Below are 19,450 nucleotides of genomic sequence, written 5' to 3' on the forward strand. Positions count from 1 at the left end.
TTACAGACCAGTGAGAAGATAGAGGAAAAACTAGATAATTGCAATTATATTAGACACCTGGAATTGTCAGCTACTTTTCTAGAAATTCACCTCGGCCCATATAGACACAAAAGGCAGTATTGCCTATCTCTCTTATCCAAAATGACTGATCTATTAGTAAGCAATTGTCTCACGTATTTTACACTTTATTGAAGCAATGATTCTTCAGAACAGTGGTAATAAGTTATATACCTTTCAGTCAGAGTTTTATTGGGTGCCAGAAAGACAACACAGATTGAACAACTTACCCATGGTGATATTGGTATAAAAAGAAAGATCATCAGAACCTTTGGGATCTGAGCAAGACTTACTTTCCATTGTTTTCAAGGAGAAGTGCTCTGAATAAAATATCCCAAACTGAATTGTTCTAAATTGCATGGGCAGGGACTTTCTAAATAGCTTATTTCTTGAGATGATTCAGATTATATAATTTAACTTGAGATATCTAAGAATCATTTTCTTTTCATCAAGTTCTGTCTTTTCCTCTTCCCTGGTGTTCTATGGTAATTGGCTCCTACCTGATTTTCAGCGGTTGACTTCCTCATAATCTCACATTCTTTCTTCTTTCTCTTCTATAATCTTCAGTGGAACCTGGTTTCTCTTGACTCCCTGTTGGAACATATATTTTAGGAATGTCATGGTTCATGGCATTCTGATACTACAGGTTCAGAAATACATCCATTTGGTAAGATGAGGCGAAAGCAAAAAAACATTGATAGTGACCTTGATAAATGAAAAAATAGAACAATAAAATGAAATTCAATAAAGAAAAGTCAAGGCAGTTGATTTATAGACAGAGACACAAATATATAATAAAAACGAGGTAGAAAATAATACTGTGCAACTGTGTAGAGCTTTGCAGCTAACACAATAGTTTGCAAAGGGAAAAAGGGAGACATAAATTGCATCCAGACTTCTTACATACTTGAAAAATTTTAAGAGACTAGTGCTCATCAGTAGTTCACCAGGGATAGGGAAAAAAGGAAAAGAAAGAAATTGGCTTAGAATAAAGAATATTATTTTTGGTTGTATACAGCAAAGCTTTCTTTACCATCAGATGGATTAAATACAGAAACAGGCTCCTAAAGCAGACTAAAGTAAAATTTTACTCCTAAAGTAAAATCTCTAATCATTCAATAAATATTTATTGGTATCCTTGGGGAATTATCATAAAGAGGACAGAAAACTTCCTAAAGTGGAAGATTCAGTTCTTTGCCTGCTTAAAGAAAAGTAGCTGAACAACCTCTCAGATTCTCCCTGACTTCAGAATACATCCAAAAACATGATTCAGGGGAACTCAGGATTCTAGAAAGTGAATTGTTTAGAGTTGTATGCTGAATTGGTCCCAGGCTATACCTGACTTTCCAAAATAAACAAGCGAAGAGGTACCTGTATTTTATATAAGCCCTTCTCCTAATTTTAAATTTGACTTTCCAAAATGTTTTGATCTCCATGACTAGTTATGGTTTGAAGAAATGCTGTTTCATATCAGCATTACCCTCATTCACTACTTGTGACCGCTAACATTTTCTGTCACCAAGTTCATAATGAATATTAAAGATAGAAATAATTCAGCCTAATTAGCATAACAACTAAAATAAAAGTAGTCTGTCTTATAGTTTCTAAAACATGCCCTTGTGAACCAATGTTCTATTCCTTTTCCTTCTCTGCCCCTACCACGTCTTAATTGTAGCTCTAAAGTACCCTGAATTTTAGAAATGCGAACCCTGGGGTTGCATTCCTTGATGCAGAGGCCTTGGTGGGGGGGGGTTACTTTTGAGGAATGCAAGAGGAAAGACATTCAACAAAATGAGACATGACTTAGCTAGTAAGGCAAGACTCATATTTACTCTGACAGCAACCCCCACCCCCATTTCAAGTTCTAGATATGAGCTAACCAAAAGAAATGTAATGTGAACTACATGGATAAACTTTAAATTTTCTAAAAAATAAAAAAGTAAAATATGTTTTTATTTAACCCAGTATACACACAGCTATATGGAAAAGAAAGAGCAAAGAAGAGGTAAGCCTTCTCTGTGGTATTTGCCCTAGCACTTTGTTAATTCTTTGCCCTCTCATCATACAGGAAAATAGAAAACTTTGAAAGGGTGTTGAACAGGACATTGCCACATCTTTGCTTATAAGGCACTTTCTCATTCGCACCTGATCACTCTAAATAAAATTGCAATGTTTCACCATACCATAGTCCATTTTCATTGTGCTCTGTTTTCCATTACACTACAGCCTAGAGAAGGAAATGGCAACCCACTCTGATCTTCTTGCCTGGAAAAGCCCATGGACAGAGGAGCCTGGTGGATATAGTTCATGAAGTCACAAAAGAATCAGACACAACTTAACAACTAAACAACAAATAACCTTTTAATATACCATATTATATATTTATTATCATGTTGTTCATTGTCTCTCTTCCTCCCCTATAGACTACAACAGAAGAGGAGAGCAAGATTATGTCTGTTTAGTCACTAAGGCAACCCAAGTAACTGGACCAGTGTCTGACATATAGTAAATCCTCAGCATTAAACCTTCTTCCCAGCCCCATCACGGCAAAGAAAGTGTTATACATTGTAGGTACTGAATTAATAACAGAGTTAGTGGCCAATGGTATCTGGTTTGTAATGTAATGTGTGGTTTTCTTTTATTGGGAAAGTAGTGGAGAAAAGTTGCTATGTTCACCACAGATAATTATTAGCATTTCATCATGGCTTGGAGAGCTCAGATAAGGTTGACATAGCTTCTGCTACTATCAGCAAATGGCCTGTGCAGCTGAACCATCAAAATCTAAGAAAAAAAAAAGAGGATGACTCCAGAGGCAGATTCTGACAACTGTCTAGTTTCTAATTCTCCCTAAGGATCTGAGATTTACTTGTTGATAGTCTGAATCAAATTTGATGTTTATGCTCCTGAAATCCTGGCTTTTTTAGACTGAAATCAATGTGGTGATGGCAAGTAATGAGGCTGAATAAATAAGCAACAAAAACTTCCCTCTGTATGTGCCTGCAATAAAACCTCAGTTCAGTTCAGTCACTCAGTCATGTCTGACCCTTTGTGACCCCATGGACTGCAGTACGCCAGGTTTCCCTGTCCATCACCAACTCCCGGAGCTTACTCAAACTCATATCCATTGAGTCAATGATGCCACCCAACCATCTCATCCTCTGTCGTTCCCTTCTCCTCTCACCATCAATCATTCCCAGCATCATGGTCTTTTCTGATGAGTCAGTTCTTTGCATAAGATGGCCAAAGTATAGGAATTTCAGCTTCAACATCAGTCCTTCCAATGAATATTCAGGACTGATTTCCTTTAGGATGGTCTGGTTGGATCTCCTTGCAGTCCAAGGGACTCTCAAGAGTCTTCTCCAACACCACATTCAAAAGCATCAATTCTTTGGCACTCAGCTTTCTTTATAGTCCAGCTCTCACATCCATACATGACACTGGAAAAATCAAAACTTTGACTAGATGGACCTTTGTTGTCAAAGTAATGTCTCTGCTTTTTAATATGCTGTCTAGGCTGGTCAAAACTTTTCTTCCAAGGAGCAAGTGTCTTTTAATTTCATGGCTGCAGTCACCATCTGCAGTGATTTTGGAGTCCAAGAAAAAAAAGTCTGTCATTGTTTCCACTGTTTCCCATCTATTTGCCATGAAGGAATGGGACCGGATGCCATGATCTTAGTTTTCTGAATGTTGAGTTTTAAGCCAACTTTTTCACTTTCCTCTCTCACTTTCATCAAGAGGCTCTTTAGTTCTTCTTTGCTTCTGCCATAGGGTGGTATGATCTGCATATCTGAGGTTATTGATATTTCTCCCAGCAATCTTGATTCCGGCCTGTGCTTCATCCAGTCCAGCGTTTCTCATGATGTACTGTGCATATAAGTTAAATAAGCAGAGTGACAACATACAGCCTTGACATACTCCTTTCCCCATTTGGAACCAGCCTGTTGTTCCATGTCCAGTTCTAACTGCTGCTTCTTGACCTGCATACAGATTTCTCAGGGGGCAGGTCAAGTGGTCTGGTATTCCCATCTCTTTAAGAATTTTCCACAGTTTGTTGTGATCCACACAGTCAAAGGCTTTGGCACAGTCAATAAAGCAGAAGTAGATGATTTTCTGGAACTCGGTTGCTTTTTTGATGATCCAGCGGATGTTGGCAATATGATCTCCGGTTATTCTGCCTTTTCTAAATCCAGCTTGAACATCTGGAAGTTCATGGTTCATGTACTATTGAAGCCTGGCTTGGAGAATTTTGAGCATTACTTTGCTAGTGTGTGAGATGAGTGGAATTGTGCAGTAGTTTTAGCATTCTTTGGCATTGCCTTTCTATGGGACTGGAATGAAAACTGACCTTTTCCAGTTCTGTGGCTACTGCTGAGTTTTCCAAATTTCCTGGCTATTCAGTGCAGCACTTTCACAGCATCATCTTTAGGATTTGAAATAGCTCAACTGGAATTCCATCACCTCCACTAGCTTTGTTCATAGTGATGCTTCCGAAGGCCCACTTGACCTCGCATTCCAGGATATCTGGCTCTAGGTGAGTGATCACACCATCGTGGTTATATGGGTCATAAAGATCTTTTTTGTATAGTTTTTCTGTGTATTCTTGCCCCCTCTCTTAATCTCTTCTGCTTCTGTTAGGTCCATACCATTTCTGTCCTTTATCGAGCCCATCTTTGCATGAAATGTTCCCTTGCTATCTCTGATTTTCTTGAAGAGATCTCTAGTCTTTCCCATTCTATTGCTTTCCTCTATTTCTTCGCAGTGATCACTGAGGAAGGCTTTCTTATCTCTCCTTGCTATTCTTTGGAACTCTGCATTCAAATGGGTATATCTTTCCTTTTCTCCTTTGCCTTTTGCGTCTCTTCTTTTTACAGCTATTTGTAAGGCCTCCTCAGACAACCATTTTGCCTTTTTGCATTTTCTTGGGGATGGTCTTGATCACTGCCTCCTGTACATTGTTACAAACCTCTGTTCACAGTTCTTCAGGCACTCTATCAGATCTAATCCCTTGAATCTATTTGTCACTTCCACTGTATAATCCTGAGGGATTTGATTTAGGTCATACCTGAATGGTCTAGTGTTTTCCGTAGTTTCTTCAATTTAAGTCTGAATTTGGCAATAAGGAGTTCATGATCTGAGCCACAGTCAGCTCCCGGTCTTGTTTTTGCTGACTGTATAGAGCTTCTCCATCTTTGGCTGCAATGAATATAATCACTCTGATTTTGGTTTGACCATCTGGTGATGTCCACGTGTAGAGTCCTCTCTTGTGTTAAGTAATAAAACTTAACTATCATCAAAGATGATGATGCTATCTTTATGCAATAAAATATAACCTCTCTAAAGAATGTTCACAACATCCTTAATCTTTGATACCCCTGGGAGAATGTAAAGAGACAGTTGTTATCTTTCTTCACTAAAGAAGGAAACAGAGATGAAGAAAGATATCTTTTGGTTATTCAGTAAGTTAGCAGCCAGATAACAAATCCAAATCTCTGCTATTCTAAGGACACCTAAGAAAGACTTTGACTAACAGTTTAGTAATCTTTGATATCTGTTTGAAATAAAGGTCATGTCCTCATTTAAAAGCAATACTAGCCAGGACCCTGAGAAGTCCCATTTGCATAGGAAATCCACAATTAAAAGTTAACAGAAACATACTATTGGCATCCTAGTAGCTTGCTCAGCTTGAACATATGCTATCTGATCCCTTTTTAGAATCCTAAAAAAACCAGTGCTGGAACTTTGGGTGCAGCTTAAAGTACAAACCTAGGACAACTAGGAGCAATGCCCCTATAATTGAATTTGAATGAAGAATTTTTGTAACTTTAAAACAAATTGTGGGCATCCCACTGTCATTTTATTGAATTTTAAATTTCTTTAAGGATTATAGATTGAAAAGCCATAAAAATTACTCCATATTTTACAGATTAATTTGGCCAGATGTGTTAAAATGTCTTCATTTGCCATGACTAAGGATCAATATAAGGAAGAGAGTCTTCAGAGACTAATGTTTTCCTGCATTTTATTGTCAGGCAGGTGCTACACAAATGCAATTTGAGTTTCCATTTATGGTTCCATCCTATATTAATCTGATTCTGAAACAAGCAGTGTGGCTGAAAGAAAGTATGTCTTAAGAATCAGAAGAACAGATTTAAATCCAGCCCAATCACTTGCAGTACAACCTCAGGAGAATAATTCAACTTCTTTGAGCCATGGATTTTTTATCCAAAAAGGGGAAGGGAGAAAATTCTAGATGAAGGGAAACTTATACCCAGAGACCTGGAGATGAAGGTTATAGAAGACCTTGGGCTTGACTAAGGCAGAAACTACATATTGGAAAAAGGAAGAAGGTGGCATGGATAGAATTAGATAAATAGGGTCAGAATACGGATGTAAACATAAACAGTGACAGTGGGTCACTGACAACCAGAGTAACATGAGAAAAGGGTGTGTAAAGATTGGCCAGAGGAGTTAGTAATATGCATCAAAGAGCAAAGTGCCTGGAATTGGAAAAGTCCCCAAAAGTGAGTTGCAATAATTCAGATGTGAGGTGAGGAGATGTGAAGTAGCATCGTGGTAGAGGGACTAGAAGGGTGAAAATCTGTACGACTTCGTGAGTCTTTCATATATACATATACACATACACATATATTAATATATACATGAAAGGAGGAGAAGGATGAGTAAAGGATGACTGCAAGTTTTAAGTCTGGGTGATAGCAAAGATGATGGTGTCATACACAGAGAAAGATAATGGGAGAGAAAAAGAGAAAGGGTTTCCAAAATATTGAATTAAAGTGGTGATGGCAAGTCATCCATTGGGAAACGTTGTTTGAGCTTTTGGTGTATGGACCTGGTGATGTGGACATATCCAGATTAAGTATGATTATGATAGTTGAAGCCATTGGAATAGATGAACTCCCTTGGTGAATAGTGAAAAGAAAGCATAACTCGAGATAGGATAGAATGTCAAAAAATTAAATATGAATGAAATATAGTATGAAATCAACAAATGGCAGCTTTTACTCCAGTTAAGAACATGCAGATTTAAAATACAAGGTATTCCTATACTCCAATAATGAGAAAACAGAAAGAGAAATTAAGGAAACAATACCATTCACCATTGCAACAAAAAGAATAAAATACTTAGGAATATATCTACCTAAAGAAACAAAAGACTTATATATAGAAAACTATAAAACACTGATGAAAGAAATCAAAGAGGACACAAACAGATGGAGAAATATACCGTGTTCATGGATTGGAAGAATTAAAATAGTGAAAATGAGTATACTACCCAAAGCAATCTATAGATTCAATGCAATCCCTATCAAGCTACCAATGGTATTTTTCACAGAACCAGAACAAATCATCTCACAATTTGTATGGAAATATAAGAAACCTCGAATAGCCAAAGCAATCTTGAGGAAGAAGAATGGAACTGGAGGAATCAATCTGCCTGACTTCAGGCTCTACTACAAAGCCACAGTCATCAAGACAGTATGGTACTGGCACAAAGATAGAAATATAGATCAATGGAACAAAATAGAAAGCCCAGAGATAAACCCACGCACTTATGGACACCTTATCTTCGACAAAGGAGGCAAGAATATACAATGGAGAAAAGACAATCTCTTCAACAAGTGGTGCTGGGAAAACTGGTCAACCACTTGTAAAAGAATGAAACTAGAACACTTCCTAACACCTTACACAAAAATAAACTCAAAATGGATTAAAGATCTAAACGTAAGACCAGAAACTATAAAACTCCTAGAGGAAAACATAGGCAAAACACTCTCCGACATAAATCACAGCAGGATCCTCCATGACCCACCTCCCAGAATATTGGAAATTAAAGCAAAAATAAACAAATGGGACCTAATTAAACTTAAAAGCTTTTGCACAACAAAGGAAACTATAAGCAAGGTGAAAAGACAGCCTTCAGAATGGGAGAAAATAATAGCAAATGAAGCAACAGACAAACAATTAATCTCAAAAATATACAAGCAACTTCTGCAGCTGAATTCCCGAAAAATAAACGACCCAATCAAAAAATGGGCCAAAGAACTAAACAGACATTTCTCCAAAGAAGACATACAGATGGCTAACAAACACATGAAAAGATGCTCAACATCACTCATTATTAGAGAAATGCAAATCAAAACCACAATGAGGTATCATTTCACACCAGTCAGAATGGCTGCTATCCAAAAGTCTACAAGCAATAAATGCTGGAGAGGGTGTGGAGAAAAGGGAACCCTCTTACACTGTTGGTGGGAATGCAAACTAGTACAGCCACTATGGAGAACAGTGTGGAGATTCCTTAAAAAACTGGGAATAGAACTGCCATATGACCCAGCAATCCCACTGCTGGGCATATACACCAAGGAAACCAGAATTGAAAGAGACACGTGTACCCCAATGTTCATCGCAGCACTGTTTACAATAGCCAGGACATGGAAGCAACCTAGATGTCCATCAGCAGACGAATGGATAAGGAAGCTGTGGTACATATACACAATGGAATATTACTCAGCCATTAAAAAAAAATACATTTGAATCGGTTCTACTGAGATGGATGAAACTGGAGCCCATTATACAGAGTGAAGTAAGCCAGAAAGAAAAACAACAATACAGTATACTAATGTATATATATGGAATTTGAAAGATGGTAATGATAACCCTATATGCGAGACAGAATAAGAGACACAGATGCATAGAACAATTTTATGGACTCTGAGGGAGAAGGTGAGGGTGGGACGTTCTGGGAGAATAGCATTGAAACGTGTATATTATCATATGTGAAACAGAACACCATTCCATGTTCGATGCATGAGACAAGGGCTCAGGGCCGGGGCAATGGGATGACCCAGAGGGATGGGATGGGGAGGGTGGTGGGTGGGGGGTCCAGGAAGGGGAACACATGTAAACCCATGGCTGATTCATGTCAATGTATGGCAAAAACTATTACAATATTGTAAAGTAATTAGTCCCCAACTAAAATAAATAAATTAAAAAAAAAAAATACAAGGTAGACAAGGAGCTTTCAAAGGAGAGGGGCATGCATGGTGAACCACAGCAGCACTCCTATCTGATTAGAGAGTGCATCTCCATGGTAAGGTGGTCAGGCCTCAGTGCGAGGATGCCCCAGGGCTCCTGAGTCATCTTCCACAAAACTCCTTACTAACTACAAAAGAGGGCTTAATATTAACAGTTTTGTTGGTAGGTTGAATTCCTAAGAGATATATTAATTGATCATTCAGCCATCAGCTGACAGTGATATAAAATATGACCCACAGATACTTTTTTAAGCCAGAGTTTGTAGGAGCCTACCGGTATTCTTGCCTGGAGAATCCCATGGACAGAGGAGCCTGGCAGGCTACAGTCCATGATTGCAAGAGTCAGACAGGACTTGGCACCTAAACCACCAACCACCCCACCATTATTAGTATCCTAGCCAGTTAAGATCAACCTTGAGATCATGAAGTATTCTTGCTTCAGTTCAAGGGCAGTTAGCATCACCTGGAACAGGGACTTCCACTTTGTAACATGCCTGCAACATCACGGCCACTTGGCTTCAGTGCTCTGTACCTGGACAGCTCTTTAATCAAGCAGCCCTAACATGAGGTCTCTTAAATTCCATAGTACCCATGGTATCCCTATAGGGAGACAGAAAATCAGTCATCCATTTGTTAACATATATTGAGTACCAACTCTGATTCAGGCACAATGTCACCCACACTCAAAAAAATAAAGTCCTAAAAAAAAGAGTAAGCCCAATGAATAGACATGGGAGTGGAGAGAAAATAATTAGTAAGAGCTAAAGAGATACAGGCTACTAATAAGATGCCACAAAGCATTTAACTCTTCATCTGTCTTCATAAGCTCCCTCCACTTTGTAGCAGAGAGAACAATTAGATGTGTAGGCTACTCAATCCTAATTTCTGAATTTAAGAAGAAATTAATGGTTCCAAATAAAGAAGAGTTTTTCCTCTCTTCCTACATCAATCCAGCATGAGCACAAATGTATCTCTGCTAAGGCTAGAGGGAGAAAAGGGGAGGGAGAATATGATTACTGCCAGAACAAGCTCAACAGACAGGAACAGAAAAGAATTTTACTGGCAGAAATTAGAAATTGTTCTTTCTCACTCCACCAACACATAAGTAATAAACGCAGAACTACCTTCTGCTGCCTTTAAAGCTGTGTTACAAAAATGATGCCTCAAGGGATACAAGGAGAATCTGCCATGCAATAAAACTCTACCACCCCACCTAACACACCTGAAACTATTTTTAAAATATTTAATTTTTGCTCATGATTTTTTAATATTGACTCAACAGTCTAAGTTAGTTCCTAAATGAGGTAAAACTTTTTGGCCAGAGACCTTTGCAAATCCTCCAGAACAGATTGAAAAGCATATGGTGCAATCTTTAGAATTAATAAAACTATCACACATACATACACAAAATGATACACAGACATACAAGTTAAGTAAATGTTTCATGCATGAAACATGTAATTTTTCAGAAGGTACCAGATATGTGTAACAAGATAGTAAGACTCTGCTTTTGGCCAAAGCCCCTAGGATAATGAATGCCAACCACTCCCATTCCAATGTGAGGTGCTAGATCCCCTAAGCAGGGCTTGCTGTTTTGTAACCATTAGTTGATCAACCCTTCTCTGCCTAGGAAAATAAGGCTGGGGATGCTGAGAGAGTTTTTAGAAACTGAGAAAAAGATTTCTTCTAGAGTGAGTTGTGGAAGTGTGGTAGCATTCTCGTTCCCCATCATGCCTACCTCGCAGCAACATGGAGCCCTGCATCCCACCTCAAGCCCATTGAGAGGAGAGTCAGGAGAACACCAAAGTTCAGAATGCATCTCCAGATCAACCTTGAGATATCTAAAGGGTCAGACACTGCCGGAAGCACCCTGAGGCAATAGAATAGAGCACTGCAGCTGGTGGGTAGCTACATCCCCACTGACAGCAGAGCCAAAGTGCTTGTTTGTTATGAGTCAGTTACGGACAACACAGGAAAGAGGCCACTGGCCTGGAACTGGTTAGAACAGTGCCCAGGAGGGTTTGCTGTGAGCGACAGGACAACCTTCAGCAGAAAGAGGCTCACAAGTATCAATAGGTGTAGAAGTTGCAGAGAGGTACCCAAAGAGGTTATCAGCAGCCAGGAGAAGGGGCTACAGTTGAGTATCCACCAGGGGGATCACTGAGGAGGCCACAAAAGCACCACTGCAGTTTACCTGGGCTTCTCAGGTGGCGCTAAGGGTAAAGAACCCATCTGCCAATACAGGAGACTTAAGAGACGCAGGTGCAATCCCTGGATAGGGAAGATCCCCTGTAGGAGGAAATGGCAACCCACTCCATTATTCTTGCCTGGAGAATCCCATGGAGAGAGAAGTCTGGTGAGTTACAGTCCATGGGGTCACAAAGAGTTGGACACGAATGAAGCAACTTAGCATACAAACACAGTTTGTTTGCATCTGTGCCCCAGCCAGAGGAAATTAAGATCACTACAGTGGTGCTGGTCAGAATTCTGCCATCCCACTGTCCTCCTGTCTCCCCATATTTCACTATTAAAGGAGCCAGAGCAAGCCTAGTGAGTGGAGCAGAACTAAAGGAAATAACTCACACCCACCTGACCAGCAAGCTTCCAACTGAAGCAGGTCCAAGTTAGGGGAAAGAAGATGATGTAACCTTAAATGAAATTCAGAATTGCTACTATTACACTGGACTAGGCATATTAATTACTGAGCTAAGACTGTTTTAGAAAGTCATATGACCAGAGGAGACAAGACTTTATGATCTGATTGTGGGCATGTAAGCTATTCAGTCTGCCCAAGATTTCATCTGGGAGTAGAGGAAATGTTATTGCAAAAAACACAGGCAGTGAAGAAAAAGTACAAAGTTGTTTTCTGATGCCATCCTACTTTTTCCTCTATGTCCACAGCTCCCGCTGAAAGGACAAACCCTAGAGAACCAAGTTTTACCCCTTGTGACTCCACTTCACTTCCAGTTCCTGGCCAAAGTTGATTAGGGAAGAGTATCTGTCCTAAGTCAGCCAAACAACAGCTCAGCCAGAGACTATGAGATACTCTTGAGCAACAAGATAAGTAGGGCAATCATTTTCCTTGGCATGTGAATATAAGAAAAAGAAGACAATGACTATCCTCAATCGTGGCAGTTGAAGCTAAAATATTATTCATTCATTCAACAAACATTTTGTGAGGGTACTACCATGCTATAATAAGGAATAAGAAACATAAAGTCCCTATTCTTGAGGAGCTACTGTTCTAGTGGGGAAGCAGACAAAAAGCAGTTAAAACGAATAAATAAATTAGATAATGACAGTAGTATTATTGCCATGAAGGAAGTAAATAGAACATTTGGATAAGGAATAGAAGAAGAAGGGACCCTAATCTAGGGTATGGGAAGGGCTTGCTAAGGTGTGATTTTTTTTTTTAACTGAGATATGAAAAATGATACAGATCCAGATTTGTGAAGATTCAGGGAAATAGAGAAAACCAAATGCAAAGCCCCTGAGGAAGGAAGTTGCTCGGCACACTCCCAGAACTGACAGACGGCCAGGGCAACTAGATCAGAGTGAGGAAGAGGGAAAGGTGAGCGCAGAGAGGGAGATAGGAGCCAGACCATGCTGAGATTGGGAGGCCATGGTGAGTACAATGTGACCTAGTGAAACAGAGTTGAGAACTGTGTGGACTATGTGAAATAAACCTTTAAAAAAAAGAGCAAAGAAGTGACTATGAGCCATCTAGTCAAAAACTATAGCTAACAATTATTGAGTTCTTTTGTGTCTTTTAATGCAATGTATTAGAGTTCAGCAAACCTTTCCCCCAAATAGCTAGATACTAAGTATTTGAAACTATGTAGGTCATACAGTCTTGGTCAAAACTACTTAACCCTACTGTTTTAGTGCCAAAGCTGCCGTTGACAATATTCAAACAAATTCACATGGCTGTGTATCAGTAAAACTTTATTTATGGACACTGAAATTTGAATTTCATATGTTCATGTGTCAGGAAATATTCTTTTGATTTTAAAACCATTTAAAATTTTTTTAAAAATTATTCTTAGTTTATGGGCCTTGAAAAACAAAATTGTGTACAAGATCGGTCTATAAGCCATAGTCAGCCAACCTCTATTCTACATGCTTTACTTGCAATTAATTCTTGTAATACCTCAACAACTCTATAAGACAGTTACTATTGATATACTCCCTCCTGGGCTTTCCAGGCAGCACTAGTGGTAAAGAACCTGCCTGCCAATGCAGGAAACATAAGAGACATGAGTTTGATCCCTGGGTTGGGAACATCCCCTGGAAGAAGGCATGGCAACCCACTACAGTATTCTTGCCCAGAGAATTCCATGGACAGAAGAGCCTGGTGGGCTACAGTCCATAAAAGTTGCACAGAGTTGGACACGACTGAAGAGACTTAGCACACACACACGTGCTCCCTTCATAGAAGAGGAAAGTGAGGCAAAAGTTATCACAGCTAGAAATTAGCAGAACCAAACAAATCTGATTCTAGATTACATGCTGTTATTTTTGCAATCTTGTCTTGTGCTAATAAATAATTCAAATTTACATATTCAAGAGAAGCACTTTTGGAATGGTGGAGTAAGGAATGATAGGGTAAAATTCCATTCCTCCATAACAGCAAACAGAACACTAGCAAAAAGAATATTTGAAATCAACTTTTTCAGAACTCTGGAAATTAACTACAATGTGAGAAGCATTTATTTAAGAAAAGTGGACAAATCTTGGTAAGGATGGTGAGTTTTAAGTTGCCCTATTCCCAACTCCCTCTTCCCAGTTCCTCAGTAGACTTGAATATTAACAGCCTTGTGAACACAATAGCTGTGAAAATCAGCCTAATGGCCAATGGCAAAAAATTAAAAATTGATTTGGAATACTCCTATATGAGAGAATTATCACTGTATTACTTGTTTGATATCTCCCTGGAACCCCCAACTCACAGGTCTTTATCTGATCTGGCCCAGAGCCCATTCAGTATATATAGCCTTTTCCCTGGGGCATCTGTCAAAAATAATTCATGGTAATTGTTTAATGAAACAACTTTCTGGAGGGAAGATAATTACTGAAACAAATAAGAGGTTGTCAAAAAACCTAAGAAGAAAAGCTGGGGAATAAGATATCCTTAGGGGGCTTTTAAAAGCTGCAACATATTCTTAAAAATCTAGAAAGCTACACACATGTGCAAGGCTCTGTACATGCCCAGGAAAGGCCTGAGAAGATTCTAGTATCTTGATTCTGGCTGACATTGAGGTTCTACATAAATAGGAAGTGAGGGATAAAGCAGAGTTGTGAACTGCCAGGGAGTTGAAGGTATGCCCCAATACACACACATAGCTCATTTGCAAAGGCTAGGAGATACATTAATTCAAAGCATTTAGGAAAATCACTGTGTAATCATTAGATGACCACTAAGATAACAAAGCAGAGACTTTAATGATGGAACATAGTAAATAATGTAGAATTTACAGAATTAGTTTAGAAAAGTGTCAACTTAAAAAAAAATGCACAACATGAGATTGTGAGTTATATTTTATTCAGGGCAATATGAGGACTGCAGCTCAGGAGACAGCACTTCAGATAGTTCTGAGAAACTGTTTCAAAGAGGTAATGGGAAAAGACAGTATATATGTGATTCTGGCAAAGCAGGAATACATGCAACCAAGGACATATTTTTTGTAGAAAGCTTCTGCTGGTCTCATGAAGTTTCTGCTAGTCAAGAGAAACAATCATCACCCTGAAGGATTTTAGTGCTTTTCTAGAAATGAGGAGATATAAGAATTGGCCTCATAAAATCAGTTCCTGAGGATATCTAACTATCTAAAGACTTCTCCTGCCAGGTTCCCAAAGCACAGAGTACTTCATTTCTGTTCTCTATACTGAACTCCGTCAGGGGGTGTTGAGGATCAGCAACTATAGCGGCACATGATTTAATCCTTGTAGAGGTAGATGGCAAGCATCCATGGCAAGTGCCAGTTTGTGACTGCCAAAAGTTACCAAACAAACAAGAAGCAATAACAATAATAAGGAGGAAAACAACAAACCCTGGGAAAGAGGGGCAATCAATGGCCAAAATTAACACATTATATTATTTTAAATGCCTAGTTATGAATAAAAAATTAAGATAAATGCAAAGAAACAAGAAAAAGCAATCTATAGAAACTGTCCCAAACACTAGACTTTCTAAACAAAGACTTTATATAAGCTATTATAAGTATGTTCAAAGAACTAAAGGAAAATAAGAATGTATTACAAAATAGGAAATATCAAGAGATAGAAATTATAATTTTTTTCAAAAGCAAATATAAATTCTAGAGTTGAAAAGTACTATACTGAAATTAAAGATTTAGTACTATGGCTCAACAGCTAATTTGAGATGGCAGAAGAAAAAAAATCAATGAACTTGAAGATAGGTCAAGATTATCCAGTTTGCAGAGAAAACAGAATATATACATGCTTCTAGAAGTAGAAGTTAAGTGTCAGAAGCCTGTCAAAAATATCAACATCAAAAATATCAACATAGGAACATCAAAAATATCAACATAGGCATAACAGGAGTTCCAAGGAGGAGGGAGGGCTGTAGAGGCGGAGTGGGAAAGAGGGAGTGAGAGAGAAAGAGAAGGTCAGAAACAATATTTGAAGAAATAGTTGTCAGAAATTTCCCAAATTTGATGAAAAACATTAATCTGCACATCCATAATCAACACTCAAAAATTTCCAAAAAGGATAAACTTAAAGAGATCCATACTGAAATACATTGTAATAAAAATGTTGGAAGCCAAAGACAATGAATCTTAAAATCAGTAAGACAAGCAATTTATTATGTACAAGGGAGCTGTAATAAAATTAACAGCTAATTTCTTATCAGAAACCATGGAGGCCAGAAGACACCAAGCTGATATAATCTAAGTAGTAAAAGAAAGTCACAGTCAACCAAGAATTCTACACCTAGCAAAATTTTCTTTCAAAAACAGTGAAATTAAGACAGTCCCACATAAACAAAAACAGAGAAAATGTATCATTAACAGATCTGCCTTAAAAGAAATACTAAAAGGAGACCTTCTGGCTAAAATCAAGGATATGAGACAATAATTCAAATCCACATTTAAAAAAAAGAGAACCAGTAAAGTTAATTACCTAGGTAATTATAAAAGACATTATAAATGTATTTTAAAATTATAACTCTTTTCTTCTTCTATCTGATTACCAGCTGCTACCTGAGGGTCCAGCTTCTAATAAGCCTACATCTATGTATTGACAGACCCTGCCTAGAGCCCAAAAGAGCCAGTGGGCACTTCCCCACCTTCTCTCTCTGGCTCACTCCAACTGTAAAAACCAAGTCACCAGGACCTTCCTGGAAGAAACTTGCCCAAAGCTTCTTCATCTAGCACCCCAACTTTTACAGTTGCCACCTAAGGGTGTCCTCTGTCTCCAACTAGCAACTACTTTCAAAGTGCATGCTAAGTTGCCTCAGGTGTGTCTGACTCTTTGTGACTCCATGGACTGTAGCCTGCCAGGCTCCTCTGTCCATGGGATTTCTCAGGCAAGAATACCAGAGTGGGCTGCCATTTCCTCCGCCATGGGATCTTTCAGACCTAGGACCTAGGGCTCAAACCCTTGTCTCTTATGTCTCCTGTAACAGCAGGCAGGTTCTAGCAGCACCTGGGGACAGATCCCCAAATCACCTAGCTCTAATAACCAATCTGGCTTGCATTCATCCATGAATCCCATAGGACTTTAGCAAATAAAGAAGCTGGGATTTTTGTTTTGTTTGGGGCTATGCCACATGGTTTGCAGGATTGTAATTCCTACACCAGGGACTGAACCTGGGTCCTTGGCAGGGAACCCACAGAGTCCCAACCACTGGACCACCAGGAAATTCCAAAAGAAGCAGTTTTTCTTCAGGAATGTGAGCTCTCCCTGCAGCTATATGTGCAGCCTCAGTACAGAAGGAGCAGGCAAAATTGTCCATCTCCCAGTTTGCTCCCCAGAAGGGGTTTACTGTGAACCTTAGTAACTGGTGCCTGAGAGGCTAACTTTTAATCAGTACGTGTCTAGGCAATGACTGGAATCCTCCCAGGCACCCAAAAGAATTGGTGGGCTAGTAAACACTTACCCACATTCTCCCTCTTGCATATTCCAACGACACAACCAAGTTTCCAGCTTCTACCTGGAAAAAGCGTGTCCATATCTAGCACCTCAAATTTTGAGTGCCATCTGAGAAATGGGCCTTTAAGTCACCTAGCTCTGATTGCCAACAATGCTTGGTATTCACAAGTCCCACAGAGTTATATTAATTTTTTTAAAAGGAGTTTTCAAACAGGCACAAAGTAAAAACGCCTATCTCCCAATTTTTTCCTGGAAGGGATCTGACTGCATATTTCACCAGATGCTGCTTGAAGTCCTGGCTTCTAACCAGCCTGCCTATGGAAGCTGACTAGAATCCTTCCAGGAGCCTGAATGGGCATGCTCCTGCTGTAACCCCCTGGCTCACTCCAGTAGCAAACCAAACCTCCAGCTCCTCCCTGAGAGAATCTAGTCCACACATCTAGGACCTTAACTTTTACAATGGCCACCCAAGGGAATGGTTCTCAAACCACTTAGCTCTGACAGCTATCAGGGCTCAGCATTCACAAGTTCCCCAGAACCACACAAAACAAAGAGGTGATTCTATTTGGTTCATAAGCATTCCCAGAAACTATTCCCTCTGGTTCAGGAGTTAGTAGCAAAGAAAACAATGTTCCCAGTTTATCTGATACAGCCTAAAGTGCTTGTCTAATGTCCTGACTTTCCTAGACATTGCCTGAAGGTCAGGCTTCTTGGACTCTAAAATTCATATGGAATCACAAAAAGCTCCAAATAGCCAATTCCTGATTTCAAACTACATTATAAAGCCATAGTAATCAAAATAGTATGGTATTGGCATAGAAACAGACACATAGACTAACAGAACAGAATGGGGAGCTCATAAATAAACCCTTGCATATATGGTATCAGTTTTCAACAAAGATGTCAAGCACATACAATGGTAAGAGAATAATCTCTTCAATAAATGGTGTTAGAAAACCTGGAAATTCAGTATGGTGGTTCTTCACAAAGTTAAAAATAGAACTACCATATGATTCACCAACCCCACTTCTGGGTATATATTCAAAGGAAATGAAAATAGGATATAGAAGAAATATCTGCACTCTCTGTTCACTGCAGCATTATTCTCTAGAGTCAAGGTATGGAAACAACCTATGTGCCCATCAATGGATGAATGGATTAAAACAAAAATGTGGTGAATATATGTATATATATACACACACAATGGAATTTTATTCAGACCCAAAAAAGAAAATACTGCCATTTGCAATAACATGAATTAACCTGGAGGGTTAATAAATGAGTTTGACAGACAAAGATAAATACTGCATGGTATCATAATATGCAGAGTCTTAAAAAAAAACAACACAAAACATTTAACTCATAGAAACAGAGAGTAAAGTGAATGTTGCCAGGGGCTTGGGGTCAGAGAAATGGGGAAAGATGGTAAAGGGGTACAAATTTTAATCTATAAGATGACCAAGTTCTGAGAATCTAATACATAACATAGTGATTACAATTAATACTGCATTATATAACTGAAATTTGCTAAGAGAGTAGAAATCCAGTGTTCTCACCGAAAAAATTAAGCACGTGAGGTGATGAATGTGTTAACTAACCTTATAGGGTGAATTATGTGACATTGTATACGCACTTATATCAAATCATCACATTGTACACTTTAAGTATAATACAATTATTTGTCAGTTATACCTTAATAAAGCAGGGGGGAAAGATAAAAGATCAAAAATCAATAACCTAAACTTCTATCTTAAGAATCTAAAAAACTCAATCTAGAGCAAGTAGAAGGAAGAAATAATATCAGAGAAGAAATAAGTGAAATGTATAATAGGAAAACAATACATAAAATCAATAAAATCAAAAGTTGATTCTTTGAAAAATTCAACAAATTGACAAGTTTTTAGTAAAATTTATCAAGAATAAAGAGAAAATATCTACATTTCTAAAATCAGGAATAAAAGAGGGAGCATTCCTACTGACTTTACAGAAATAAAAAGGATTATAAGGGAACACTATGAACAATTGTATGCCAGTAAAATACATATTACAGATACAAATGGACAAATACCTACAAAGACATGAGCTACCAAAATTGATTTAAGAAGTAGAAAATCTGAAAGAAAGAAAGACCATCTGAGCCACCAGGGAAGCCCCAAGAAAATCTGAACAGACCTTTAACAAGTAAAGAAATTGAATTAATAATTGACAAATTTCCCAAAAGA

At 38.5% G+C, this 19,450-nt stretch overlaps 2 protein-coding genes across 4 annotated transcripts in view; both read right to left on the minus strand.

Moving 5' to 3' along the window:
• The window catches only part of STXBP5L (syntaxin binding protein 5L), a 379,816-nt gene extending 379,184 nt beyond the window's left edge, over window positions 1-632 (minus strand). Inside the window, exon 1 of one of the 2 annotated variants that reach the window (XM_081571857.1) lies at window positions 558-632. In XM_081571857.1, the coding sequence (XP_081427983.1) occupies window positions 558-584 (27 nt within the window). In that variant the 5' untranslated portion in view covers window positions 585-632. The remainder of the gene's footprint in view (window positions 1-557) is intronic. The other variant, XM_081571856.1, reaches the window with a different exon arrangement.
• Window positions 558-19,450, minus strand: part of GTF2E1 (general transcription factor IIE subunit 1) — a 156,533-nt gene continuing 137,640 nt past the window's right edge. For both annotated transcript variants that reach the window (XM_081571863.1, XM_081571864.1), the window contains exon 6: window positions 558-648. In XM_081571863.1, the coding sequence (XP_081427989.1) occupies window positions 621-648 (28 nt within the window). In that variant the 3' untranslated portion in view covers window positions 558-620. The remainder of the gene's footprint in view (window positions 649-19,450) is intronic.

This window comes from Giraffa tippelskirchi, chromosome 2, assembly GCF_054371585.1.
Source record: "Giraffa tippelskirchi isolate mGirTip1 chromosome 2, T2T-mGirTip1v1.2.pri, whole genome shotgun sequence".
NCBI lineage: Eukaryota > Metazoa > Chordata > Mammalia > Artiodactyla > Giraffidae > Giraffa > Giraffa tippelskirchi.